A 15,867-nucleotide genomic window follows, 5' to 3' on the forward strand; every position below is an offset into this window, starting at 1 on the left:
ACCAGTGTTTACTGTAAGGTGGGTGGGTAGTTTCGGGGAGGAGGAATAAGGGTTATTGGTTAGCTAGGTTGAGTCCGGGGGTATAGTTGCGTCCATGCCTGATATATAGGCCCTTTCCCATCACCTGCAGAAGGACGTGTCAGAGTGGGGTGGGGGTGGGGGTTTAAACATGGATGATGGCCACATGGGAACAGTTGTTAGAGGTGGTGTTATGGCTGTTGGTATCGATGGCAACTGTGAAATCAGAGTTTTGGATGGAGGAACGGTGATTATTGATCTTTAGGTTCAAAGGGGTGGAGGTTTCGCCCAGGTAGAAGTTGCCGCAGATTTTGCAGATGAGGGTGTAAATCAGGTTGGATGAGTGGCAGGTGCTGGGGGGGAAGGGGTGGGAGTGTTTTGGACCAAGATATTCTTGAGCTTGGGAGGGGGGTGACGGAAGACGACCTAGGTTTATCCCACCACCTCTAACAACTGTTTCCGTATGGCCATCATCCATCTTTTAACTGCCCCCCACTCTGACATGTCCTTCCGCAGGCGATGGGAAAGTGCCTATATATCAGGCATGGACGCAACTATACCCCCAGACTCAACCTACGTAGCTAACCAATAAGCCTTATTCCTCCTCCCCGAAACTACCCACCCACCTTGCAGTAAACACTGGTGAAACTAACTTTCTTTTCTATCTACTGTTTCTGGCAACACGGACGGTAGTGACGCTGCCATCAGTATTCTGTGCATCTACACTTCGTCACCACGATCTCTTTCTTATCCGATGACAATGCGACCTAGGTCGCGAAATATCAAACTTTTTATTTTTGTGTGTTAAGTGTTTACCGTCTCCTTCATATATATTGGGGATGGGCCGATATGAAATTTTGGCTGATACCGATAAAGTACCGATATAAAATTTACCGATACTGATAACCGATATTCTACCGACCCGATATAAAATTAGAAATGGTCCTTGAAGAACCTGAAATGTTCATTGATCTCCTTAATAAATGTGTGTTTTGAGATGACTGCAGTGCAAGAGAAGCTAAATATTTAGACATTTACTTTTTAGAAAGAAGAGCATGGAAATTATCCATAAATATTACAACAAAATGGCAGAATTTTGAACTAAATTATAAGATATTTATCGATATATCGGATCGGTAAAATAATCGGTAATTTTACTGATAAACCGATATGCCTATATCGGCTGATACCCATAGAGTACCGATTAATCGGTCCCATCCCTAATATATATATATATATATATATATATATATATATATATATATATATATATATATATATATATATTGAATCGGTAAAATAATTGGTAATTTTACCGATAAACCGATATGTCTATATCAGCAGATACCGATAAAGTACTGATTAATCTGTCCCATGCCTAGTTCTAGAGCTACTTTTTCCCCCCTTAGCACTAAATTTGAAAAGGTGCACGCTTCAAAAGGTCCAGTCCAGAAAGAGTACACTGGTGCACGAGGCTTCCGTCTGCTACAGATTAAGTATCCCTCCCCTATCTGCCAGAGGAGGTCTCATTTGTGGAAACTAAATGCATGGCATGTGAATTCTGTGAACTCCCAAACAAGTAATGCATGGGCCATGCCTGATATATTACATGTTACACAATTACTCCGATTTTTCACACACAGTAGCTTGAGAAATACTACACTCACATGGATAACTACAAAGCGTTCTGACTTACCTCCTTAGCAGATATTCGCTTCTCAGTATTATAGACTAAAAATTTCTTGGCAAGGTCAAGTGCTTCAGGAGAAACATCTGGAATGACGTTTTCAAGCGGAATGCCTTTGGTTTCAGGGAAAGTGATTTTGTTGTAGTCAGGAAGTGATGTCATACCAGGCCAAGTCTCTAAAGTTGGAGTTCCCAATATCCTCAGCACAATACACAGTTGGTCTATGTCATTCTCACCCTGTATGAAACATATCCATGAGAATTACATGTATTGATACTATCTTATGAAGATGGGCTCTTACTCTCCTAAAGTACATTTATGTTAACTACTGCTCTTGATTTTGCACTTTCAAAATATTACAATATACATGCACTTACATATTTAGCCAACAACAATATTACAACAGAACTCATAATTGTAATAAGACAAATCAAGCATCAAATGCATCTTCTGATAAAGTGAGATGTGTTTAAAATATTATGATCAAATATCATACTGTGCAAAATTGGAAAACAATATCTGTGTTGCAGAAGTTGCAGTGATACATGAACAACTGCTCAAGATGTAAAAAGGATGGTTTCAGATAAAAAAAAAAGTGGTCACACTCTGTAGTAAAGACTATTTTATATGATCGGAATATGAAAAATTTGGCAAGATTATTGGCGTTTGGGCTGAAATTATTATGCAATGTGGATTACCATTTAAATAGTGAAAAAAGAGATCTACAGAGTGTATAATAAAATGGAGGAAAAAGAATAGCTTGATGAAATATGAAGTTGCTGTCTTGGGAGTGAAAAACTAGGATGAGCAGAAGAATGCCATTCCATGGTGCATTGAAAAAAAAAAAAAGATTTCTGGTAAAAATAACAAAAATAAATTCAGGGTGGCTACAAACAAGTAGGAATGAAATTCCCTGACTTTTCCAGGTTTTCCAGGACAAAAATTTACATTTTTCCCTGACAATTACAAACTAAACTAAATCGATGTTTTTTGCAAATAGAAATAATAAACTCATGCAGATCCAGGTATGGATTGAAAATTACCAATATTATCTTCTATGAAATTTACTTAATTTCTCTATTCTCTAGGATTTGAATTCAAACAGCAAAATAGTGAATTTCGAAAATTATTACAATTCACAAGCTAGGAAAGGATTACGAAATTTTATCATACGCAGTAAGTTTAAAATAAAATACTTGATTACTTTTAAAGTTACGACTAAATGAGATAAGAGTGAAGAGAGACTGATTAAGAAATACAATTTGTAATTTATAAGTCTCCTTATACAATCTCGGTATTATATGTTGATATTTCCACTGAGGTTTGGAACCATCTGCTTGCAAGAACCATGAGTGCGGACTCATTTTTCGATGCACAAAGCTACTTCTCTCTTCTCTGTAAAGCAAACAACTTAACTCTTGCATATAAGGGAAACAACTGAATTGAACAAAATAAAGTGTCATTTTTCCTTACATTATCAATGGGATTTCTGCTTCAGTACAGTATATTCAAGTGAAGTACTGTGAAACTGACAACATGCAGTTATACCATTAATGCTGACGAAAAGGGCATGTAGGTATTATAAATTTAACGCAAGGAATTTATAGAATTGCATTGTATATGTACCTGATTTAGCTAACCACACATTAAAACAGTAAACACTCTAATAATAAAAGCTTCTGAAAGTTCATATATGAGGGGCATCCTGAAAAAAGCTCCAATGGTGCCTATACGAAGCACTAGTGGTCAGAGATAGACACGCACACACAGACACATGAAGGCAGGAAGAAGTGGAATGTAGCTGTAATCTGGTACAGTTGCAATGCAGCCGTTTTATGACAGTTCTAGATTAAAGATTGCAGCTCTCATACAGTCTCCCACCGACTGCGATGTAGCCTACATTGCACGCTCAGAATTTGGCACAGAGCCACCAGCAACCGTGTGAGGTGTGCAGACCGGACGGCGTGAGTGATAGCATGGTCAGACGATGGTGCAGACAATTCACGGAAGGCCAAACGAATGTGCACAACCGCATACAGCTGAGTACACATGGGCCCTTGGCATCACTTCAGGTGAGAGATCTTGAGCCACTCCCTGTACAGCCCTGGCCTTGAATGTACCAACTTTCATCTCTTTGTTTAACTGAAGCGGTTTCTAGCAGGGCAAGGACTTGACAGCTACATGCGGTAGAGATAGTTCCAGTCTTTGCTGTCAGTGGGCATACAAAATTTAGTGCCATGCTACGACAAATGCCAGAACAACGGTGGTGATTATGCAGAAAATTAGGTTAGGACTCACTGTTACTAATGCAATCAATTACTACTGAAATTCTTGTTTTATTTATGCCTAATCGGTAGGGACCTTGATATTTTTTTTTTAAATTAGTGCATTTTCTTATTCTTTATTTTTTACTATAAAGTGTTATTTTTCCCGAAATTCAAATTTCAATTTTAGAGCATTTTCTGGCAAATATCTGAAATTATACCTTCATGGTGTTTTTAAACTACTGTTTCAAATCGTAAGTCGCATGGCTTACGCCTCTTCGTGAGAGTTTGATATCTTCAAAGTTATTTTGGGAAAGTTATTTTTCATACTCCTTTTTTCATTTTAAGGTAAGAATTTTAGATAATGGAATTTTCCCCGTATATACTGAAGGGTGCATAATGACCATAAGTGGCGACGCACCCAAAAAATTAAAATCAATCAATCTCACGTGACAGATACCGATATATTATGGCACCAAAAATTGGCATCATCTTTTTTTGACTTGTTAGTGTTACGTTTCCCAAAATTCGCGTTTTTGTTTTAGTACATTTATATGCCAAATATACCGAAACTTAATACTCCATCGTGCTTTTAAACTATTATTTTAAATTGTAGATCACATGGTCTACGAATTTTCGTGACAGTTTGATATGTTGGAACAGATTTTTGAGGAAGTAAAAGTAAAGTGCTCCCCTGCATTTTTCCATGAAGGTGTATAGGGGTGTGGAGTTAGGGCCCCACACTTTCTTGATCACGGCTGATGGTGGGGGTGATGTGATCAGCACCACGCTCCTGGCTACCTTTATCCCTCAAAGTTTCCTCAAGGTACCAGCTTCATATGAATAGGTGGAAAACATCCGGGTTCTCCCCCAGGGGATCGACCCCGGGTCTCTTGCATAGTAGTCAGATGCCCTAACGACTGAGCTCCATTATTGCTGGTTCGACACATGCCGATGGTGCGCACTTAGCTTGGTAATTCAAAACATATCTCGTGCGACAAATACGAAGATGTGGCTCCCGTGTGACGGTAGATACTCACTCGATCTCCTGTTAGAACCCTGCCACTTTGCTGTGATGCAAATGGTTTTGATAGAAGTTGAAAAAATCGTGGGAAATACATGTGGCTGTCGGAATTATTCCATGTACGTATAACTCTATAGTTTACTCTTGAGTAAAATGTTGGAAAACTTGCACGTTATATGTACACAAACATGGCCTAGAAAAAACAAGAATGTTGGATTTCATGGAATTTTTCGTTGTTTTAGGACATTTGTTTAAAAAAATCGCTAAAAACGCCAACAATTCGCATTATTTCGATATTTCGAACGGGCAAAAAATGTGTCCAGACATCACTGCACATTCCTAAACATAACTTTGCAGCAATTACCATTTTTCACGGTTTTGACGTTTGCGAAAAATCAATGGCCTACTAATCGGAAATTACTCTCTGGCCACCCCTCGTAAAATCAGTAGATGGAAAGTGAAAATTTAGCAGGGCTGGCAGAGAAAAGTCAATTCTTGAAGAAAGTGATTTGCTTTTATGATTGAATGATTCGAGTAAATATGATATTAAAATATTTACGTATTTATTATTAGTATTTTATTTCATAATTAGTGTTGCCCATGGGACGAGACGGGACAGGCTTTTAGAAATTCGAGACGAGACGAGATTGATCATGTGTCCCGAGACAAACGAATATTTTCGAGACGAGACAGCATTTCACAGCATTTCCACGAGACGAGACAGGCCAAAGTCTCGTCTCGTGGGCAACACTATTCATAATATTGGGCATTAACCTTACTCAGTGAGAGATTAATGACCATCTCTCACGAGTTTAAACAGACAGGACAGAGAGTGGCGTTAATTTCATTGCAATACTAGTGTTGCAGTAAATTTGAGGTTGTGAGCATGCACTTGACAATTTTTATAACGTTCACCAATGTAGTTTTATGTTTCACTTTTTCGTGACAGTATTCAATATATATCCCGTTTGGTTGGATTCTTCGTGATATCTAAGAATAGTGCAATGTCATTGTAAAAGTATGTTAACTTGTGCGAAACCAGTAATATGCCAGGATGATGAAAGAAAATCTTCGTAAGCACTGTTACATTAAATAAGGTGAAGTGAGCCAGAAGAGTAATAAAATTCCAGCAGCATATTTGCAGTCTAAAGCTCTTCTTGTTTATGCATGCGATTTTTGTTGGATGTTGAAGTCCATGCAATTTCTGTCGCATGTTGTAGTGAGATACTTTGTCGGGTGGCGATATTCGACAAAAATCGTATGTATCAATGGAACCTATTTGTTTCCATGTACCTTCAGTTTGACCAACAAAATGCCTTACTACGACGTCCGACAACTATCGGACGGCGCCACCCGCTCTTATCCCCTCCATCTGTTGACAAGTCCCTTACTACTCCCATATGGAGAAGAAAAAATTATAATTCAATGCATTTTCCCCGTAATATTTAGGGGCTTAACCTTTACTCCCCCGATGATACCATATGGTATAATCAGAGTAAGGTCGTACTGGCCCGATGATACCATATGGTATCATGGTGCTGATTACGAAATGAATGTGCTTTTTGGACCTTCATACTCTTATGTTTGGGTGGAAACTCTGACACAGGTCTGGAGCATGCCTGGGAAATTCATATTCATGACCCCCCCCCCCACTCCGCAACATATCCGTGCCACATTTCCGAACAGAGTTTCACATTTTGGCTCATTATTCAACTTGTATGGCACCCAAAAACAAGAAACATGTGTCAATCTCTTTGGAAATGTCCATTCTTTGAAGAGAATACTAAGGTTTGCACCTTATCCCCAAAATAACGGGAGAAGAGGGGGCAAACTCCAGATTTTTGTATTTTTCATTGAAATGTGGTGGTCGCGCCCCCAAACCCCCCCTTCCTCGGTTCGGTGTTCTGAGTTGTACATGGTTGCATGCTCTGATGTTTTAGCTGAAAAACAAAACTTACCCGAAGTAAATTGCTCCCATAGTACTCGAGTTACAACAATTTTCCTCCAAAAATGCAAATTACCTATTTTTCGTAAAAAAAATAATTAAAAAAATCACATTTTGGCTTATTATTCAACTTGTATGGCACCCAAATACATGAAACATGTTTCATTCTCTTTAGAAATGTCCATTCTTTGAAAAGAATACTAAAGTTCGCGCCTTCTCCCCAAAATAGCGGGAGAAGAGGGGGCAAACTCCAGATTTTTATTTCTTTTCCATTGAAATTCATGGGTCGTGCCCCCCCCTTCCTCGGTTCGTCATTCTGAATTGTACACGGTTGTATGCGCTGATGTTTTAGCTGAAAAACAAAAGTTATCCGAAGGAGATTGCTCCCGTAGTGCCCGAGTTATAACAATATTCCTCCAAAGAGTGTTCGAATTTAAAATTCCCGCCGAGAAATCCGGGCGAGAGAAATTTCTCTCTCTCTCTCTCTCCTCCTGCCATCACTGGTTTCTGGCGCCGTGGTTGTGTTGCGCATAACAGGGGCCTAAAAGTTGAGGCCGAACCTTACGAACGAGATTTCCTGTTCCCGTGCAGAGTTCCATAACGATATCTTTAAATAGAGAAATAAAAAAAAGACAATGAAGACGAAATTCCCTGACATTTCCCTGACTTTTTTTGACACCTCAAATTCCCTGACTTTTCCCGGTTTTCCAGGTTTTCCAGGTCTGTCGCCACCCTGAAATTGGAGAATTCGAGACTGAGGATGGTAGAAAAATAAATGCTCTAAGCACAAGAGCGGTAAAGGTTACCTATTCCAACCAAAGAGAGAGAAAAAATGTAATGTAATGATAATGGTAAAAAAGGTAAAGTGCTCCCCCGTGCTTAGCACCATGGCATGAAGGCATATAGGGGGTGTGGGGGTAACGCCCACACTTTCTTGATCCGGTCATGAGTGGGGTTGATGTGATCAGCATCACGCCCCTGACTGCCTTTACCCCCCAGGGTTTCCCCCTATGTACCCATTTTATTCGACGCTGGGTGGGCGCCGGGGCTGCTTCCAACGTTAGAAAAGTTCCCGGCCGGGGATCGAACCCGGGACCTTGAGCCTGGTAGTCAGACGTGTTACCGACTGAGCCAGCGCAGCCATTGTAATGTAATGATATATCACAAAATTTAGATGTCCACTAAGATTTATCATAGTAAACATTTACTGAACGTAATTACTTTTCTGAGGATAAAAATATGCATACATAATTTTTCTACATCAAACTTGTCTTTGTTTTCATAAAAATATGTTTATGAAACTTTTTTAATGCTACCACATATGCTAGGTAATTACTACAAAATAACAAATTCAATTCCTTCATGTTATTCATCATAATAATATTTAAACTCAAATGTAGTTTTATTTTGGAAATGAATATTTCTTATTTTATATTACTTTCCTGCCTATTTAGATTAATTGTAATGATGAAGATGAAAATGATGAAGGGGCACATGCCCCAGCATGTGAACTTGATATTTTTGATGGTAAATCATCAATATGATTGCCCAAGTAACCTTAAGTGGTTGGCCCAACCGTACTGAAAATGGTTGGTGAAACATTAGACCATACCGTTGGGCAACGGTAATTTTCGCCATGGTCCCAACATTGGCATAACATGTGGTTTTTATGTTGGGCCAACCTATGGTTTAAGTTGGACCAACGTACTGAAAACTAAAGAATGGATAGGTTTGTGTTCTCATATATATAATTTACTGTTTTTGTTGTTGTTGATTTGGTGTTTTAAGTCCACTTTATGCACAGTATTGCTAATAAGGACTGAACCTACAGTTTAAAGTAGGATCCGAACCACTATGTGTCTCCACTGGGTATCAAACCTGGGACCCATTGATTACAAGGCGATGATGCTACCACTGTGCCATCAGGGAGGCCACAATTTATTGTGAAGCGAAATGTAAACAATAGTACACATTATTTATGAAAATAAAAAAAAAAACACAGTACTTTCTCAGTCACATGGTGTCATTGTTTTCAAGGCACCGTACCTTCAAATGGTAGCACAAAATCTATCTAGAGTTTATGTAGTTTTCCACCTTTCATGGAATTTAGTCTGCACATAACATTGCTTAACCCTCTTCACAATAATACCTGTAATAATGTGTTTGTAATACTACAGCAAAAGAGACAAACAATAAGCAATACCCCCCATGGCAGAGTGGTTAGCATATCATGCTATGAAGCCAAGAGTCCTGGTTTCGAATCTCGGCCTGGGCATGGATATTTGTGAATGTTTATTCATCAATTTCATCATATCATCACTCATCCCCCTCTTCGCAAATTAGCCAAAAGTGGCACAAGAAGTGAAGTAAAATAAACAAAATCATAATCATAATAAGCAAATTGCCAACACATCTTTCACCCGTGGTGACTGACAAAGGACTGGTCAGTGACTGTAAATTAAAGAAAGAAATAGTAGGCAAATTGTCCACCACCACTTTCATTCAGTCCATTTTCCACAATGTGATGATCATGAAAAACATCAATAGGCAGAGGGCAACATCTGCTATGTATGAACATAAATTCATTCCTTAAAACAACACAAGGTGTGGAATAAAGCGCAATGAAAATTGTAATGGACAATTTGCCTATTCTTTGCCGTTGACTGTACAATGTGTTTTTGAGACAAGTCCTTTAACGACCCGTTCTTTTAGCGATGTGTCCATATGCTACCCAGTCTTTTTACGACCTGTCCATATGCTACACAGTCTTTCTGAGACTTCTCCTTTGGCGACCCAGTCTTTTTGCGACCTGTCCATATTGTGCAAAGCGTTTTTGAGAGTTGTCCTTTGGTTGCCCATTCATTTAGCAAAGTGTCCTTATGCTACCGACTATTTTCACGAAATGTCCATATGGTACAAAGTGTTTGTGAGACTTGTTCCTTGGCGACCTGTTGTTTTAGCAGCCTGTACTTCTGTGTCCCAGTCTTATTGCAGCCTTTCCATACACTACACACTATTTTTGAGACTTGTCCTTTGTTGACCCATTGTTTTAGTGACCTATTCTTATGCTACGCAGTCTTTTTGAGACTTGTACTCTGGCGACCCCTCCTTATGCTGCCCGGTATTTTTGCAGCCTTTCCATATGCTACACAATATTTTTGAGATTTGTTCATTGGTGACCCGTTCTTTTAGCGATCTCTCCATATGCTACCCAGTCTTTTTTCAACCTGTCCATATGCTACTCATTGTTTTTGAGACTTGTCCTTTGGCGACCAGTTCTTCTAGCAACTGTTCTTATGCTACCTGGCATATTTGGGCCTTTCAATATTCTAGACAGTTTTTCTAAGACTTGTCCTTTGGCGACCCGTTCTTTTACCGATCTGTCCATATGGTACAAAGCGTTTATGAGACCTGTCCTTCAAAAACCCAGTTTTTTAGCAACGTGTCTTTATGATACAGACTATTTTTACGATTGTCCATATGGTAGAAAGTGTTTTTGAGACTTGTCCTTTGGCCAGCCATTTTTGGGTAGCATATGGGCAGATCGCAAAGTCTTTTTACAACCTGTCCATATGGTACAAAGTGTTTTTGAGACTTGTTCTTTGGAAATTTGGTCATTTTCCAATGTGTCTTTATGCTACAGACTATTTTTACGATTGCCTATATCGTAGAAAGTGTTTTTGAGACTTGTCCATTGGCGACCCGTTCATTCAGTGACCTGTTTTTATGCTACAGACTAGTTTTACGACCTGTCCATATGGTACGCAGTCTTTTTGAGACTTGTTCTTTGGCGACCCGTTCATTAAGGGACCTGTCATTGTGACTCCCATATTTTTTGAGACTTGTTCCTTTAGCGACCTGCCCTTATGCTACACAGTCTTTTACAGACTTGTCCTTTGCTGACACGTTCTTATAGCGCATCGTCCTCCGGCGACCTGTTGTTTTAACGGTCTGCCCTATGGCGACCGTTCTCTAAAAGGTCTGCCCTATGGCGAACATTCTTTTAACGGTCTGTCCAACAGCGACCGTTCTTTTAATGGTCTGTCCTATGGCCTGTCTTTCGGTGACCCACTTTTTTCGCGACCTGCCGATACACTGTTTTCTTGAAACTTGTCCTTTGGCGACCTATTCTCTTAGCGACCGATCCTTTTGCTACACAGTATTTTTGAGACTTGTCCTTTGGCAATCTGTTGTTTTAGCAACGTGTCCTTATGCTACAGACTATTTTTACCATTGTCCATATGGTAAAAAATGTTTGTGAGACTTGTCATTCTGCAACAGTCTTCTTGCGGCCTTTCCATATGCTACACAGTAATTTTGAGATTTGTTCTTTGGCGACTCCTTCTTTTAGCGATCTCCATATGCTACCCAGTCCTTCTCAACCTGTCCATATGCTACTCATTGTTTTTGAAACTTGTCCTTTGGCGACCCGTTCTTTTAGCGACCTCTTCTTATGCTACACAATCGTTTTGAGACTTGTACTTTGGCGACCCATTCATTTCCAATCTGTCCATATGGTACAAAGTGTTTTTAAGACTTGTCCTTTAGAAACCGGTCTTTTAGCAACGTGTCTGTATGCTACACACTATTTCTACGATTCTCCATATGGTAGAAAGTGTTTTTGAGACTTGTCCTTTGGCCATCCATTCTTTTAGCGATGTGTCCATATGCTACCCAGTCTCTTTACAACCTGTCCATATGGTACAAAGTGTTTTTGAGACTTGTCCTTTGGAAACCCGGTCTTTTAGCAACGTGTCTTTATGCTACAGACTATTTTTACAATTGTCCATATGTTAGAAAGTGTTTTTGAGACTTGTCTTTTGGCGACCCATTCTTTCAGTGACCTGTATTTATGCTACCCAGTCTTTTTTCGGCCTTTCCATATGATACACAGTTTTCTGACACTTTTCCTTAGGAGACACCTCCCTTTAGCAGCCTGTCCTTTTGCCACCCAATCTTCTTGTGGCCTTTCGATATGCTACACAGTCTTCCTTAGACTCATGCTTTGGAGACCCGTCCTTTAAGCGATCAGTCTTATTGAGACTTGTCCATTGGCAACCTGTTCTATCAGCGAGCTGTCCTTATGCTACAGACTAGTTTTACGACCTGTCCATATGGTACGCAGTCTTTTTGATACTTGTCATTAGGCGACCCATTCTTTTATTGACCTATAAATATGATACACTATTTTCTTGAAACGTGTCCTTTGGCGACCCTTTCTCTTAGCGACCTATACTTATGCTACACAGTCTTTTGAGACTTGTCTTTTACGACCCTTTCTTTTAGCAAACGTTTGCTTATGCTACCAACTAGTTTTACGACCTGTCCATATGGTACAAAGTGTTTGTGAAACTTGTACTTTAGCCACCCATTCTTTTAGCGACCTGTCCATTAGGTCCAAAGTATTATTGAGACTTGTCCCTTGGCAACCCGTTGTTTTAGCAACATGTTCTTATCCTACCGACTATTTTTACGATTGTCCATATGGTACAAAGTGTTTTTGAAACTTGTCATTCTGCGACCCAATCTTTTTGCGGCCTTTCCATATGCTACACAGTATTTTTGAGATTTGTCCTTTGACGACCCCTTCTTTTAGAGATCGCTCCATATGCTACCCAGTCTTTTTCAACCTGTCCATATGCTGCTACTCATTGTTTTTCAGACTTGTCCTTTAGCGACCCGTTCTTCTAGCAACTTGTCCTTATGCTACACAGTATTTCTGAGACTTGTACTTTGGCGACCCGTTCTTTTAGCGACCTGTTCTTATGCTACACAGTCTTTTTGACACTTGTACTTTGGCAACCCGTTCTTCTAGCAACCTGTCCTCATGTTGCCTGGTATTTTTGCAGCCTTTCCATATGCTACACAGTATTTTTGAGATTTGTCCTTTGGCGACACGTTCTTTTAGCAATTTCTCCATATGCTACCCAGTCCTTTTTCAACCTGTCCATATGATACTCATTGTTTTTGAGTCTTGTTCTTTGACGACCCATTTTTTTAGTGACTGTCCTTATGCTACCTTTCTATATTCTACACAGTCTTTCTGAGACTTGTCCTTTGGCGACCCGTTCTTTTACTGATCTGTCGATATGGTACGAATTTTTTTTGAGACTTGTCCTTTGGAAACCCGGTCTTTTAGCAACGTGTCTTTATGCTACAGACTATTTTTACAATTGTCCATATGGTAGAAAGTGTTTTTGAGACTTGTCTTTTGGCGATCCGTTCCTTCAGTGACCTGCCTTTATGCTACCAACTCTTTTTTCGTCCTTTCCATTTGCTACACAGTATTTCTGAGACTTTTCCTTTGGAGACTCCTTCTTTTAGTGGCGTGTCCTTCTGCCACACAGTCTTTCTTAGACTCATGCTTTGGAGACCCGTCCTTTCAAAGATTTGTCCTTATGCTACACAGTCTTCTTGAGACTTGTCCTTTGGCGACCCGTTCTTTCAGCGACCTGTCCTCATGCTGCCCGGTATTTTTGCATCCTTTCCATATGCTACACAGTACTTTTGAGATTTGTCCTTTGGCGACCCATTCTTTTAGCGATATCTCCATATGCTACCCAGTCTTTTTTCAACCTGTCCATATGCTACTCATTGTTTTTGAGACTTGTCCTCTGGCGACCAGTTTTTCTAGCAACATGTTTTTATGCTACAAACTATTTTTACGACCTGTCCATATGGTACAAAGTGTTTTTGAGACTTGTACTTTGGCCACCTGTTCTCTTAGCAATCTGTCCATATCGTACATAGTGTTTTTGAGTCTTGTCTTTTGGTGACACATTCTTGTAGCGGCTCGTCCTATGGCGACCCATTCTTTTAACGCTACACACCCGTTCTTTTAATGGTCTGTCCTACAGCAACCATTCTTTAAACGGTCTGTACTACGGCGACCTTTTTTTTAACGGTCTGTCCTATTCTGACCGTTCTTTTAACGGTCTGTCCTACACCGACCGTTGATTAACAGTCTGTCCTACAGCGACCGTTGTTATAACGATCTGTACTACGGCGACCATTGTTTTAATGGTCTGTACTACGCTGACCACTGTTTTAACGGTCTGTACTACGGCGACCGTTCTTTTAATGGTATGTCCTACGGCGACCGTTCTTTTAACAGTCTGTCCTAAGGCGACCGTTTTTTTAATGGTCTGTCCTAAGACGACCCAGCGACCGTTCCTTTAACTGCCTGTCCTATGGCGACCGTTCTGTTAATGGCCTGTTTTAATGTGAACCGTTCCTTTAACTGTCTGTCCTAAGGGGACCCTTTCTTTTAACGGCCTGTCCTAAGGCGACATGTTCTTTTAATGCCCTCTCCTAAGGCGACCCATTCTTTTATGGCCTGTCCTAAGGCGACCCGTTCTTTTAACGGCCTGTCTTTCCGTGACTGTTTTTTCGCAACCTTGCCGCTACAATGTGATTTTGAGACTTTTCATTTGGCGACCCGTTCTTTTATTGACCTATACTTATGATACACTGTTTTCTTGGAACTTGCCCTTAGGAGACCTTTTCTCTTACCGACCTATCCTTATGCTACACAGTCTTTTTGACACTTGTCTTTGGCAACCCGTTCTTTTAGCAACGTGTGCTTGTGCTACCAACTAGTTTTACGACCTGTACATTAGGGTGGAATGAAAAAAATTTCTTTTATTTCTTATTTTTATAAGCTAGACTATGGGAAATGTGCCATTTGTCCATAGTAAGAATCCTGCAAAATCATATTATTTTCTGTCAACTCTTTGATCGCCCTTCACCTTATTGAAATAATTTGCATTTTAACCCTTTTTATGACTTTGTAGCCTGATTCAGTCTGATTTCAGCATGGCTTATTAAGTAGCGAATCTAAGTGAGGTACTTATTAAAAAGGTTTTGTCTATCTTAAGCTTACCTATACATTGTATGGGGATATCCTGGGGACCCTGGGGATAGTGTGTATTGTATAGTAGAGTGGAGTGAAATTTTTATTGTTATAAGCTAGACTATGGAAAATGTGCCATTTGCCCTATAGCTTACCTATACAACACACGTTATCCCCAGGATGTCCTTGTGATATCCTGGGGACATCATGTTATCCTCAGGATATCCCCAGAAAATTCTGGGGATAAGCTTTAGCTTATTAAATATTATTATTATTATTATTATATAATATTTAATAAACAATAAATATTCTATTCCTTCCATTTTCAGAGAGATGGCAGTTACAAGAGACAAAGTATCTTGCGTGATATTTGGAGCTCCACGAAACCTACCGACCAATACTCTGCCGACCTACACCGATCTCATGAAGAAATATATTCAACTGCGACAAGACCTGAGGATGGACAATGGAAAATACCCATCATTTTTGGACATATCTCACAAACTGTTCTATGAAGTCGAAGAGATCTGGGAAAGGGCCTCACTTCCAACAGTAACTCATGCACAAGCGACTGAAAAACTCAGATCGTTCCACGACAAATACAACACAATCCTAAAGGTCTACAAAGGGAAAAAGGATCAACCAAATACCAACGGACACTATCGGACTATCGCGACAGATGTAACAGTGTGTTCGATCTCAGCAAATGCAAGTGCTTCGACATGGTTTCCAACTGCAAATGCGTGAAAGAATTCAAAGTTCCGGCAAAGGAACGCCATTTCCTTCAAGACCAGACAGGACCAAGGAAGATGATAATCGGCGGTATAGATCAAAAGGAGACATCAAAATTGAAGAGGAAAGCTGAAAGACAGGAAGCCAATCTCGAACAAATGAAGAAGCAGAGGACTGTTGAGAGCAAAGGTCAAGCTGATTCTGCCGACAGTGCCGAAGATGACATGTACCCATGGGTCAGTGCCACTGGCGATGAGTACATTCCAGATACAGAATCAGTCAAGACTAGCCCATTTTCACTCAACCCTACTGTCCATGTGGTACAAGGTGTTTTCGAGACTTGTC

General features: G+C 39.9%; 1 protein-coding gene across 3 annotated transcripts in view; it reads right to left on the reverse strand.

Moving 5' to 3' along the window:
* The window catches only part of LOC145985241 (cyclin-dependent kinase 20-like), a 46,471-nt gene that overhangs the window by 11,906 nt on the left and 18,698 nt on the right, over positions 1-15,867 (reverse strand). For all 3 annotated transcript variants that reach the window (XM_083119016.1, XM_083119015.1, XM_083119017.1), the window contains exon 5: positions 1,715-1,942. In XM_083119016.1, coding sequence (XP_082975142.1) covers positions 1,715-1,942 — 228 coding nt within the window. The remainder of the gene's footprint in view (positions 1-1,714; positions 1,943-15,867) is intronic.

This window comes from Lepisma saccharinum, chromosome 3, assembly GCF_977018435.1.
Source record: "Lepisma saccharinum chromosome 3, izLepSacc3.1, whole genome shotgun sequence".
Lineage (NCBI taxonomy): Eukaryota > Metazoa > Arthropoda > Insecta > Zygentoma > Lepismatidae > Lepisma > Lepisma saccharinum.